This window comes from Euprymna scolopes, chromosome 35 (genome assembly GCF_053919585.1).
Source record: "Euprymna scolopes isolate OS-2025 chromosome 35, ASM5391958v1, whole genome shotgun sequence".
NCBI lineage: Eukaryota > Metazoa > Mollusca > Cephalopoda > Sepiida > Sepiolidae > Euprymna > Euprymna scolopes.
This window is the reverse complement of record NC_136516.1, coordinates 76,491,846-76,506,418: the sequence shown is the minus strand read 5'-3', so window position 1 is coordinate 76,506,418 and position 14,573 is coordinate 76,491,846. Positions and strand designations below refer to the sequence as shown.

The window sequence follows — 14,573 nt, the reverse complement described above, 5'->3', positions numbered from 1 at the left end:
GGTCGAGATTTGAGGGAATTAAATAATTTATTGATATATTTACTTTTCATTGTCAATTATTTTAAAGTAGATATTTGGTTCACTTTTGCTTCCCTCCCTTTGTTCTTTAGTCCGCATATTTCAGGAGCGATGTTTCTGACAAAGAGGAGAGAATTGCTGTTCTCTGGGTCAGAATCTATCCCATCTAATACTTATCGTTCACAAGTTTTTGACTTTTAAGTCGTATTTTTTGCCTTGTTGTTAGCGATTTCCATTAAAAGAAAAATTACTATTAGGTTGGTGTAAAAATAATGTCCTTTTTTGACATGAAGTTGAACGTCAAAAAAAAAACGACATTATTTTTTCACCAACATAATATTAAAAAACAAACACTATAAAAAAAATTACTATCAGGTTGGTGTAAAAATAATGTCCTTTTTGACATGAAGTTGAACGTCAAAAAAAAAACGACATTATTTTTTCACCAACATAATATTAAAAAACAAACACTATAAAAGAAAAATTACTATTAGGTTGGTGTAAAAATAATGTCCTTTTTTGACATGAAGTTGAACGTCAAAAAAAAAAACGACATTATTTTTTCACCAACATAATATTAAAAAACAAACACTATAAAAAAAAAATTACTATTAGGTTGGTGTCAAAATAATGTCCTTTTTTGACATGAAGTTGAACGGCAAAAAAAAACATTATTTTTTCACCAACATAATATTTAAAAAACAAACACTATAAAAAATTACTGCTTTTAAAAAGTAAACAAATATTTTTTTTTAACTTATTGGAACATTTTAGTTTATTTTACATTTGACTTGTGTATATTTTTTTTTCAATATTTCCCCTAAGTCTGCAAAAAAAAACAATTATTTATTTTATACAAAAATGTTTTAGTGAAAAAAGAAAGAAAACAATACGAGCAATTTGTCGTGCCTAAATTTGTTGTGCCTAAATATCACACGAATACAGAATCAGCAGGAGTCATTTGCCGTGTCTAAATCTATATATCTATAAAAGAGAGTGTGTGTGTGTGTGTGTGTGTGTGTGTGTGTGTGTGTGTGTGTGTGTGTGTGTGTGTGTGTGTGTGTGTGTGTGAGAGAGAGAGAGGACATTTCTCAACCTATATATTCAACGAATTTTTATCTATAGACTTGAAATTTCAAATACAAAGTATTCAGGTATGTGGAAAACTTTTTAATCGATTTTCATCTGGAAAATTGGACTGCTAAGGGTTCAAAAGTGAAAAATTGGTGCTTTGGGGGTCATTGGAGTGTTATCTGTTTGTTAGCTCTTCACGATGTTTAATAATATTTTTTTAAAGACCATGGCAACCTAGGCTAATGGTTATCATACTTGACTCACTGTCTTCAGGTTTTGGTTTCAATCTCAGCCCGCGTTTTTTTTGTTGTTTTTTTTTTTTACATGAAATGGATTGTTTAGAAAAAAACATAATACTCACATGCACATGTCTCGGGTTCTTCCGTCTTTTTTTTTTCTTCATTTTTTTTTTTAAGGAATTTAACGCCGAATACATCTAGTAAATCTATAAAAGTGAGGTTGTGTGTGCGTGTGAGGACACTTCTCAACCTATAGACTCAACACTTTTTTATCTACAGACTTGAAATTTGGTATATACGATATTCAAACATGTGGAAAACTTTTTAATCTGTTTTCATCCGGAAAAAAAGGCTGCTAAGCGGTCAAATTTAAAAAAAAAAAAAAAAAAGAAAATGGTACATTGGGGGTCATCGAATTTTTATCTGCTCGTCAGCTGTTTCAAGAATGCGCATATGTGAATCGTTCACGTGACATCTTACTTATGTTAAGAATAAGTAGGTTTTAAAACACTTCAAGATGGTATCAAGCTGGCCTAGTGGTTATCGTACTTGCCTCACTGTCTTTAGATTTTGGTTTCGATCTCAGCTCGAGTATTTATTTACTTACAAAATGTGAATTGTTTAGAAAAAACATAATACTCGCATGCACATGTCTCAGTTTTTGTATGAATTAAAATATAACATTTATGTGTATTTTATGACCGAGCAACGCCAGGCGGCCTATTAGTTTTATATAAGGGAATCTATTCGTTCAATATCTAATGAATTATCATATGACATTTTTTTTTTAATTATTTTTTTAATTATTTTATTTATTTATTTATTTTTGCTTTTTATTTATTTTTATTTATTTATTTATTTTTTTCAGAGTGGCATGGAAATAATAGGATTCCAAGTTCATGAAATATTTGCCGTCTTTCAGTTGGTGGCCAGCGTTTTAAAGTTTGGTAATTTAGAATTCCATCACAGAAGTAATTTGGACGGAACCAATGGCTGCGTGTTGATGAATGAATACGGTCAGTAAGAACAACATAGATTTCGTTTTTTTTTTGTGCCATTGTTATTTTTTAACATTTCTTGCAATAATCAGTTTTTAAGTAAAGTACCTGACTACTGATGCGATTCTCTACCTAAATAAGAGTCGGATAGGTCAAGTGTTATGAGATAAATTGATCTACCCACTTCAAGAATAATGAACTTACCCAGTTACATCCAAACATCGATGCAATGACCTGCTGCGCCATTCATTTGACGTTGAGATGGCAGACATATGCCAGTTGAAGTGGCAACCGAAACTGGGTCATTTCAGTGTCCTTTAATCTGGTGGACTGATGCATTCGTTCTATTGGATTTATAAAATTATTTTTATATAATGGCTTGAATTCAAGTTTTAAATGAAAAAGTCAAGTATCATGGTTCAATTGTGCTTTAAGCAGAAACGTTAATTTCGAATGGGTCCTTGTCATATCAAAGAACCTACTGATAATTTTATATACCGGGTTGTGTGGTAATAAGACTTCAAAAATGCACTTGTGATGTTAGGCTGTATAAGGTGTTAACTTTGATCAAAATCGCCTGTTCCTTTTTTTATCGGATTTTTTCAATACAAAACCTATTTAGTAACACTGCCAGATATATGAAATACATTTGTGTAAAATTTTATAAAAATCGGCCCCGCCGTTTTGGAATCCATAGTGAACAAACTCACACACACAGAGTTTCTTTTGAAGATTTACAGCAAGAACATGTCTTTTTACCACAACTACAAATTTCTTTTCTTCTCTGCGTATAACATCAAACAGAATTTTCCATGAACAAAGTTTTTTTCTGAGAGCTTCCCATCTATGGAATACATTACATCAAGATTGCTTCCCTGAGGGCTACAACATGATCATCTTCAAATCCATTGTCAGTAAACATTCATAAACCGTTCTCATAAGCCATTGAATTTTATTCATTCCATTATTTTCGATCCTTTCATAATATTAATAATCATTCAACTAACATTGCATCAGTCCTTATCCTTTAATGGATTTAAGCCTTGATAAGGAATGCCTCGTCAGTAATATATATATATATATATATATATATATATATATATATATATATATATATATATATAAACTTTGAATAGACAGACAAAACTGTCTTTGGAACACGTTAAGATGCAAACATTTTATTAAAAGGACAAAAATCTTTTTCTTTCTTTGTTATTCTTTTCTTTTTTTCTTTTTCTGAAGTTGAAACATTTCTTAATTTTGGACCATATCAGATCCATTATCAGAGAACGAAATTTTAATAAATGTTTTGCATCTTAACGCGTTACCAAAAACAGTTTTGTCTGTTTATTCAAAGTTTTTTAATTTTTCAAGAGCTTTAATACACACACATATATATATATATATATATATATATATATATATATATATATATATATATGTGTGTGTGTGTGTGCAGTCATCCACATACAATCCTGTTTCATTGTATCACAACTCATCAGTGTGGCTAGACTAGCACCTTTCCCAAGCCAAGGATTGAACCTAGAAGCATCACATTGAGAGTCAGCAGTTCTACCCACCGACCCACGGGTGCAGCGCCTGTAAATGACTTCAACAAATGTCCATTTCAAACAAGCATTCGTCCACCACTTTTATAGTGCTCAAGCTATTTGTCTTGGTTTACAAACAAACAGCGAGCCTCGCATTTGCGACCAATTATATGTATATATATATATATATATTTATATTAGATTACCCGCGACCCGTTGGGTCAGTATGTTATATTAGCTATGGAATTAATGTATGCACATGACACTTGTGACGTAAAGAAAATAGTTTTTTTGTGACAAAACAAAAACATTATGAAAGTATATTAAAATGAAAAAAGAATATAGATAAATTTCTATGAGTCGTTCTGTTTATAATTGTTTATTTTTGAAAAAAAAAAAACTTACAGCCATTGAATCATAAGTGGTTTGCCATACTTATAGGTAAATGTGCACTGAACAGATACCATAATACTTAAAGTTAAATTCAAATTTTGATATATCTTTTAATTTAAATGCGAAAAAAAAAACAATTGGGACGCTGAAAACGTACACAATAAAACAATACATTTTATTGTCGCATTGATTATTTATTTGTAATGCAAATTAACAAAAAATATTTTCGGGTTTATTTATTTATGTTGGTAGTGTAAAAGAAAATGCATGAATGTTTTTTTAAGAAAGGTGTATCAAAAGATAGAGAATAATTTTTTTAAAAAATGAAGGCGGTGTGTAAATCGCCGTTGTAAAATGCTCTTATGGTTGTCAGCAGGTTAAAGTAGATTTATTTGTAAGAAAATTGCGTTAAAATAACTTAAATGTAATACGGAAATAAAAGATGTAAAAAAAATGCAGAAAGTATTAACAATTGTTTATTTGGATAATTTAAATGCGAAAAAAAAAACAATTGGGACGCTGAAAACGTACACAGTAAAACAATATGTTTTATTATCACGTTGATTATTTGTTTATGTACGCATGTGCAACCGGAAGTCGTAAACCAGATGTTGGGTTACAACACCCGTTATAAGGTCATTTGAGTTTTATAATTCTATATATATATATATATATATATATATATATATATATATATATATATTTTTATATTCATAATTATTATCTACTCAGGGTAATTTAATGGATCCGCCTGACTTTCTCAACATCAGCTCGATCTAACCTCCATCGCACATACTGGGTCTTCATAGATGCACTGTGAGTTTTCTGCTAGTTGCTAGATGTAGGTTCTGGGTGGTCTCCCCAGTGAGCTACATCCCTGTTTTGGCATTCACAATAGAACATCGGTGATGACTTCATATTTAGCCTTCCAACAGCACCCAACAAATCCGGTTTCTCCTCTCTCTGGTCAAAACTGAGATCTGAGGAAAGTGCCCATAGAAATAATCTCTTGTTGATTTCTGCCTCTAACAGATGTTAAAAGCAATTCTCAGCATAGCTTATCTGCACCCCATCAATTTTCTTCTTCACTTTTGTGAAAATCCAGGTGTTACATAATAATAATAGTCATCCGTCAGAACGACAAAGACCATCTGATCATCCTAGGGATAATGGTTGATACATGTTGGGAGTTTGTTTAAAGTGAAGATGACCAACTTCTTTTAGCGATTATTTCATTTTTGATAGTCAATCATGTTATGTACTTTTCTTCCGGCCAGGTGTGTGCCTATATCAAGTGCACCTACTTCTATCAAATGACCTTTTTGATACATCCAACCTAGTTATTTAGCAATTTGATTTGAAAGTCCTTCTTTTTTTTAAATTAAGTGATGCACACTAGATGGAATTTAGTACACAAATTTCAAATACTGTGTACTTTACAAATGAGTTACTTCATCGTGAGATACTGTCTCCAGGAAATGTTCAGAGCAGTTCTTATCATTCTACTGTACACACCATCAGTTTTCTTCTCCAATGTTTTGGTCAAAGAAAACCTTTATTTGTTTTGCTCAAAAAACAGGACGTCATGTCATATTGTGATTGTCGACTTGTTTTGTATACGGGTTAGACCTATTGTCCCTGCTTGTCACCCATCTTTCGTCCAACCCTCAGGACGGTTCCGTTTTACAAACCTGGGCTACCCTGACATATACTAATGTGACCCTTACCAAAATTCACACTAGCTACATTGCTATTTACCAGAATAGGGTCACAAATATACAAGATTAGTCTAAATATCATTTAATTTAGTTTAATTGTCTCAAATCCACGGTTGATCTTTTTTTTTACCCTGGCTCGATCTTTACTTTCATCTTTAACTATCCAGTTGTCTGTCTGATCTGAAGGTGACTATAAAGTTGCTCCGTCGTGAAATGCTGTCTCCAGTAGATGTTAAAAGCAGTTTTTAGCATTCTGGTGTATGCACCATCAATTTTTTGGTGAAACTCAAGTGCGATTTTTATGCAGAACAGATATCTTGGAAGATATTCTACCATCTGTTTAAAACCTAGAATTGGTCATAAACTTATTTATTTATTAGAATTTGGCATAAACTTATTTATTTATTAGAATTTGGCATAAACTTATTTATTTATTTAGAATTTGTCATAAACTTATTTATTTATAATTTGTCATAAACTTATTTATTTACTTAGAATTTGTCATAAACTTATTTATTTAGAATTTTTCATAAACTTATTTATTTATTTAGAATTTGTCATAAACTTATTTATTTATTTATAATTTCTCATAAACGTATTTATTTATTACGAATTTCGCACAAACTATTTTATTTAGAATTTGTCATAAACTTATTTATTTATTTAGAATTTGTCATAAACTTCTTTATTTATTTAGAATTTGTCATAAACTGATTTATTTACTTAGAATTTTTAATAAACTTATTTATTTATTTAGAATTTGTCATAAACTTATTTATTTACTTAGAATTTGTCATAAACATTTATTTATTTAGAATTTTGCATAAACTTATTTATTAATTTATTTAGAATTTATCATAAACTTATTTATTTATAATTTGTCATAAACTTCTTTATTTATTTAGAATTTGTCATAAACTTATTTATTTACTTAGAATTTGTCATAAATTTATTTATTTATTTAGAATTTTTAATAAACTTATTTATCTATTTAGAATTTGGCATAAACTTATTAAGAAATGTTCAGAAACTAATTTATTTAGAAATTGTCATAAACTTATTTATTTATCAAGAATTTAACACAAACTTATTTATTTATCAAGAATTTAACACAAACTTATTTATTTATCAAGAATTTAACACACTTATTTATTTATCAAGAATTTAACACAAACTTACTTATTTATTTATTTAGAATTTGGCATAAACTTCATAAAGTTCAGTCATTATAACAATGCGGTTTTCAGTCCCGTCTGATCCATTCAGTCGGAATAAAAAAAATAGGAGGCATTACTTCCTCACCCCCCACCCCCGTACTTGATAATGACCTCGAGAAAAGTTCTTTAATTTATTGTTTCACATGTCAGTGAGATTCTGGCTATTTCTGATGACATGTTTCTTTTTTTTTTTTTTTTTTTTTTTTTTTTATCAGGACTGATAATTCCTATTATTTGGGTTAATTGGACTATTGTTCTTATCTTGAATGTTATCCATGAAACGTTTCGGCCGATATGACCTCTGACATTCTCCACGTGCTTGCGCAATCTCTGGTTTTGTAACAGAGTGCGGACACGCATATGCAAACGCTTACAGAATGCGAAATGACGTCACTGCAAAGAAAAAGACTATAAAAAGAGAGAGCATGTTAGAGAGGCGATCATGCTTGAGACATGGTGACGTCACAGCCATAACGAGAAGTCACGCACGGCAGGAGAATTAGAAAATAAATGTCGCTGTTACACAAAAAAAAAGAGTCAAGTTATTTCTTGTCCTATGTTCCTTGTGACGTAGACTGCATACAACGTGTGGGTCCCTGTGTAAATGCGTGTTTAACGTTACAGATGTAATCTTCAACTTTCTTCAGGTGTGTCTTGTCAAACTCTGGAATCTGCATGGAATTTTGAACAGACCCCTTTATTTAATGCACGGGTGTAGCATGGTCTCGTTCCGTCAACCATGACTGAGTAAAAGTCCTAAGTAATTCGCAGTTGTGTTTTTAGTATCACCTGCTATGAGGATTGAACTTCAATTTAATTATATTAAGTTACATTTTTCTTTTCTTTTCTTTTTTTTTTTGTCCACGTAGCTCTAAAAAGTCAGTAATATGCTCCCAAGACTGCAGCAAAAAAATTCCTAAACTGTGACAGCAAAACCTCAGATTTCAGCAAGGTACACCTGAAGAAGGTTGGAGGTTATATTGATTGAAACGTTATAAAAATAACGCTCAAGATGAGAACAATTGTTTGAATAATACAAAAAATTGCCAATTTTAATCTAAAAAAGTTTTTAGGTTTTATTTGAAGTTTTAAATCCAAGGTCGTTTATTTATTTATCTTTATTTATTTTATTTATTTATTTATTATTTATTTAATTATTTATTTATTTTTGTTGTGGTTCCAGAAGCTCAAGAAATAGCAGATCTGATTGGTTGTTCTGCAGAGGACTTACAAGCAGCCCTGACCCAGAAAACGGTAGAAGCCCGCGGTGAAAAGCTGAAGACAGACTTGAGTACAGCTGATGTAAGTGCCGTTTAATAACTTTCTGATCCCGGAGTTATCTGCCCTTGACTAATAGTAAGTTTTGAATATAACAGTGACAAGAAGCACTGCCGGAATTCTATTTTAAATTTGGATTTATCCGAATGATTGCAAGCCTGGCATGGAGTAGTTAATGACAACAGGTAGCGTTGTTAGTAAGTTTACATGTCATTATTCAGAGGTTTGTTTAAAATATAAAAGATAAATTTACAATAATAAGATAATAGAGAATATTATTCTCATAACATTTCTTTTTATTTAAGCGCTGACCATCGTCTGGTCAAACTCAGAAATCTTTCTGTCGAATTCAGGAATCTGCACAGAATTTAAAATGGAGCTTTTTATTCAATCCATGAGAGTAACAGGCTCTCGGTCCATCAGCCATGACTGGGTAGAAGGCTTAGGTAATTTGCAATTGCAATTTTTGTATTACCCACACTGAGGATTGAACCTTTAACCTCCAAAAGAATGTCACTATGAACTGAATTTTACTTAGTATTTCGTCTCTTATGCCCGTGGACCAGTGGCGTAATGGATAAAGTACTAAGTAATGAAAGCATGCTACTCTTGAGATTAAATAAAGTGTCATGTTTGAAATTCCATGCAAATTCCAAAGCTAGAGATTGAATAAGAAATAAATGTACATCCATTCAAACATTATTTTTACTAAAATGCATATTTTAATATTTTAGTTTCTGATATGACTTGTGCCAGTTGGCACAGTTTAATATTCAAATTTAAAATCGTTAAATACAATTTAGGCGTGCAGTGCAATTGATTGTTTCGGCGCGTTAAAAAAATGAAAAATGACACCTACGCAAATTCCGGCGTGACCTTTATATACCAAAGGTGCGGACGTAGTTGAAAGCACCCCATGTGATGTCTTCCGTCCAATGGAATTCCTCCTAGGACATATTTTAAAACTGATTTTCTAGAGCTCGTTTGGAGCCGATCAAATCATATATAAACATGCACAAACACAAAATCTATCTCTTTAGTCTCTTAGCCTTTCGAGCATTCTTTCGTCTCTTTAAACTCTTCCGACTCATTCAACGCTTTCTCATTAGGACTTGTCACGCGTGCAAACATCAATTATTTCATTTCCACTGCTCCGCGCATTAATACTCTCTTTTAACAGACGAACATTAATATTGTCTCTGTTACATATTTGAACATTCAAAGAACACAAAAAAAGAGACTCTCCATCTTTCATATGAACTCAAAAAAAAGAACTCTGAAATATTGAGAACTATGTTTTGCTTGTTATTGTTTGTTATTTCTATTCCGGAAATAAACCTCCGTTTGTGTTGCACATAAGATTTCTTATTTTTATTTTTATTATTTGTGGAGGAAGTCAGTTCCCAAAAAAAAAGGCCAGGCGACCCCCACAAGTTGGTGACCCGACGCAGAAATCATATGCTCAACGGAATCTTATAAGCTATTAAACAACCATGACTCAGCGGCAAAAGCGACAATTTTTTTTCGACCACAGTTTCAAGCTCCGCGTCCTCGGAAAAAGTCAGTTGACAGTTTAAAGGCTTTGAAATCACTTTCGACCGATCGAATCCATGAAAATCTGAGGCACCGCAAAGTAAACTCAGCACAAGCACAGCAGAAACAGAGGTGCGACGACGATATATCGGGACTAAAAATGATGGTCGAAAATCTCACTCGACAAGTGCGGGAATTAATGCAAATAAACCATCGTTACTCATTTAATAAATGATCGAACTACCGAAAACGAAGTCTTAGTAGAGGTCGAAGCAACACACGGGAACGAGCGAACGAAATCTGTTTTTACCACAAAAAATTCGGCACACAAGCTCGGTATTGCACTTATCCTTGTTCTTTTAAAAACAAGAATCAGGGAAACGATTATTCCGGCCAGTAGAGACGACGACTGTCGCTGGATTTTCCACTAAAGGTCGTCTATTTTATATTCGTGATAATAATCACGGATATAACTTCTTAATAGACACTGGAGCTGAAATCAGCGTGATACCACCTCTACGTAAACAAAAAGCTATTCCACAGCCTTACCACCTCCAAGCAGCTAATGGCACACAAATACCGACATACGGTGAAAAATATTTAGACGTCAATCTCGGCCTGCGCCGCACATTTCCGTGGATTTTTACCATAGCCAACGTGACGACACCAATATTAGGAGCAGATTTCCTAGCACGGTTTAATCTATCGGTAGACATGACTAGTCGCACACTGACTGATAACCAAACAAAAATCGCAATTAAAGGTATCACCACAAGATACCAGTCTACTGGGATTCGTTCTGCCTTACCTGAAGAGACGTACATTCGTCGGCTGTTTCAAAAATACCCACAACTTACTCAGCCATTCAAAGTCACGGATAATATTAAACATAATGCAAAGCATTATATTAAAACGAATAGACAACCCGTCTACGCCATCCCCAGACGTCTGAAGCCGGATAAGTACAAGATCGCAAAAGACGAATTTCAACGCATGTTGCAACAGGGAATTATCCGACCTTCCAAAAGTGCGTGGTCATCTCCTCTACACATGGTACAGAAAGCAGACGCGACAACATGGCGTCCATGCGGCGATTTCAGGAGATTAAATGCACAAACTGTACCGGATAGATACTCTATCCCACACATTCACGATTTTGCAATCGGACTGCAAAATGCCACGGTATTTTCCAAACTGGATTTAGTAAAAGCGTATTACCAAATACCGGTGGCGGATGAAGATATCCACAAAACAGCACTGACCACACCATTTGGACTTTACGAATTCGTCAGAATGCCATTCGGAATTAGGAACGCTTGTCGAACCTTCCAAAGGTTAATAGACGAGGTTTTTAGGGACCTTCCATTCGTATTCGCTTACGTGGACGATGTCCTAATTGCTAGTAGAAACCTCGACGAACATAAACAACACTTGGAACAAGTTTTTCAAAAACTGTCCCATTACGGTTTAAAAATGAACTTGGACAAATGTATTTTCAGTCAGCAAGAAGTAAACTTCCTTGGACATTCAATTGATAAGGATGGTATATCATCATTACCCGAAACGGATTTTCCACAACCTACGTCTGTTAGACAAGTTCGTCGCTTCATAGGTATAATTAATTATTACAGACAATTTTTACCCAACTGTTCCACAATCCTTGCACCGTTAACGTCATTATTGAAGAACAAAACGAAAAACCAACAATTAAAACTGGAAGGATCAGCTTTAAAAGCTTTCCATCAAGCTAAAACTGCCTTGGTCAATTTCACAAAATTGAATTATATTAAGGACAGCGAAGAATCGAAGCTTACACTTACAACAGACGCGTCAGACATAGCTGTAGGAGCAGTTATACATCAACTGACAGGGGATACAATGACCCCTATATCGTTTTTCTCAGCCAAACTGAGCAAGACACAGACAAAGTACAGTACCTTTTCAAGGGAGCTATTAGCAATTTATTTGTCAATTAAACATTTTAGACATCTGTTAGAAGGAAGAAACTTCTGTATTTACACTGACCATAAACCGTTAACATATGCACTGCATACGCATGTAGATAAATATGGTCCAAGAGAAATCAGACATCTTGATTATATTGCCCAATATTCCACAGACATCAGATACGTCAAGGGACAAGAAAACATCGTGGCGGACGCATTATCACGAGCTGCAATAACTTCACTAAATTCCAGTTCGTTAACTATGGAATTAATTGCACAAGAACAAAAGACGGACAAGACACTCACTGACGTACAACAGAAAACGTCTTTGCAACTGAAGGAAATGGCCGTATCTTTTAGTGTAACAACACTTTATTGTGATACAGCAAAAGAACAACCGCGTCCATACATACCGCCAAGCATCAGACGACATGTTTTTCTACATTTTCACAATATGTCGCATCCAGGCAAACGAGCCACCGTAAAAATAATAACAGACCGCTTTGTTTGGCCGAATATGAATGCAGATATTCGAAATTGGACCGAGACGTGTGTATCCTGTCAGAAAAATAAAATACACAGGCACACGAAGTCACCGCTGGGCACTTTCAGTGCGCCTGATGCCAGGTTCACCAATATCCATGTTGACTTGGTGGGGCCATTACCGCCCTCAAAAGGACACACCCACATTCTCACCATAGTCGATAGGTTCAGCAGATGGCCAACAGCCATACCCGTGAAAGACATATCGGCGGCGACAGTAGCTGGAACAATACTAAAAGACTGGATAGCAATTTTTGGAGTACCGTCAATACTCACAACGGACAGAGGCTCGCAATTTCAATCGAAACTCTTCGCAGAGTTCAACCAATTGTTGGGAACAACCCACATAAAGACTACTGCTTATCACCCTTGCTCAAACGGCCTCGTCGAACGCTTTCACAGACAGCTAAAAACTTCTTTGGCTACGAGTCTTAACAACGCGGACTGGTCAGATAATTTACCATTAATCCTATTAATGATCCGAAACACAATAAAAGAAGACTTACAAAGCACACCAGCGGAGCTAGTTTTTGGATCCGTAGTCACACTATCTGGACAGTATTTTAATGCATACACAGATATTTCACCCACGGCTACATTTGTGACGGAATTAAAGAACAAAATGTCTTCTCTCAAATTTACCCCCACCAGGAGGGCTGACAAACAAACATATATACCGAACGACCTTCACACATGCAAATTTGTGTTTATCAGGAATGATACGATCAAAAAGCCATTTTGTCCAAATTACACTGGACCATACCAAGTTTTGGACAGAAGTGAAAAATATTTTACTGTCCAACGGAAAGACAGGAAAGACAACATCGCAATCGACCGAATTAAACCAGCATACATTGAGGAATACCCTCAGACAATTTCCCCACCAGAACAAATTCCCTTAGAACATGGGAGTCCAGCAGAAAATGACGAGGACACCAAACCCACGACAAAAACGGGTAGGAAAGTCCACTGGCCGAAACATTTCAAGGAATACATTACATATTGAAAAAAACTTTTTTTTTTCCAATCTGGGGGGAGTATTTGTGCCAGTTGGCACAGTTTAATATTCAAATTTAAAATCGTTAAATACAATTTAGGCGCGCAGTGCAATTGATTGTTTCGGCGCGTTAAAAAAATGAAAAATGACACCCACGCAAATTCTGGTGTGACCTTTATATACCAAAGGTGCGGACGTAGTTGAAAGCACCCCATGTGATGTCTTCCGTCCAATGGAATTCCTCCTAGGACATATTTTAAAACTGATTTTCTAGAGCTCGTGTGGAGCTGATCAAATCATATATAAACATGCACAAACACAAAATCTATCTCTTTAGTCTCTTAGCCTTTCGAGCATTCTTTCGTCTCTTTAAACTCTTCCGACTCGTTCAACGCTTTCTCATTAGGACTTGCCACGCGTGCAAACATCAATTATTTCATTTCCACTGCTCCGCGCATTAATACTCTCTTTTAACAGACGAACATTAATATTGTCTCTGTTACATATTTGAATATTCAAAGAACACAAAAAAAGAGACTCTCCATCTTTCATATGAACTCAAAAAAAAGAACTCTGAAATATTGAGAACTATGTTTTGCTTGTTATTGTTTGTTATTTCTATTCCGGAAATAAACCTCCATTTGTGTTGCACATAAGATTTCTTATTTTTATTTTTATTATTTGTGGAGGAAGTCAGTTCCCAAAAAAAAGGCCAGGCGACCCCCACAGACTGAACAGAGGATTGAACTCTTAGATACAACTTGAAAAAACAACAGCAACATAATAATAATAATAATAATAATAATAATAATAATAATAATAGTAATAATAATGATTTTCCTTGGACCAAAGAAGGCAGAGTTATCGCCCTTGAGAAGAAAGTAGGCCATGACAGTTTGGGAGGTAAACAAAATGCGTCTTCACCACAGACTTTAATCATTACGCACCCAACGACTACTACATTACTATTTGTTATGTAAGTTGTTAAATAAATGTGTTAAAGGTTATACTTCATCCATTGATCGTTTTTGAGTGGTTATTAAATTTGATCACATATAAAGATGTAACA

General features: G+C 34.0%; 1 protein-coding gene across 1 annotated transcript in view; it reads left to right on the top strand.

The window, feature by feature from the left end:
• Positions 1-14,573, top strand: part of LOC145259956 (unconventional myosin-Ia-like) — a 1,146,131-nt gene that overhangs the window by 951,892 nt on the left and 179,666 nt on the right. Inside the window, exons 11-12 of the mRNA XM_080117933.1 lie at positions 2,200-2,347; positions 8,391-8,509. Coding sequence (XP_079974059.1) covers positions 2,200-2,347; positions 8,391-8,509 — 267 coding nt within the window. The remainder of the gene's footprint in view (positions 1-2,199; positions 2,348-8,390; positions 8,510-14,573) is intronic.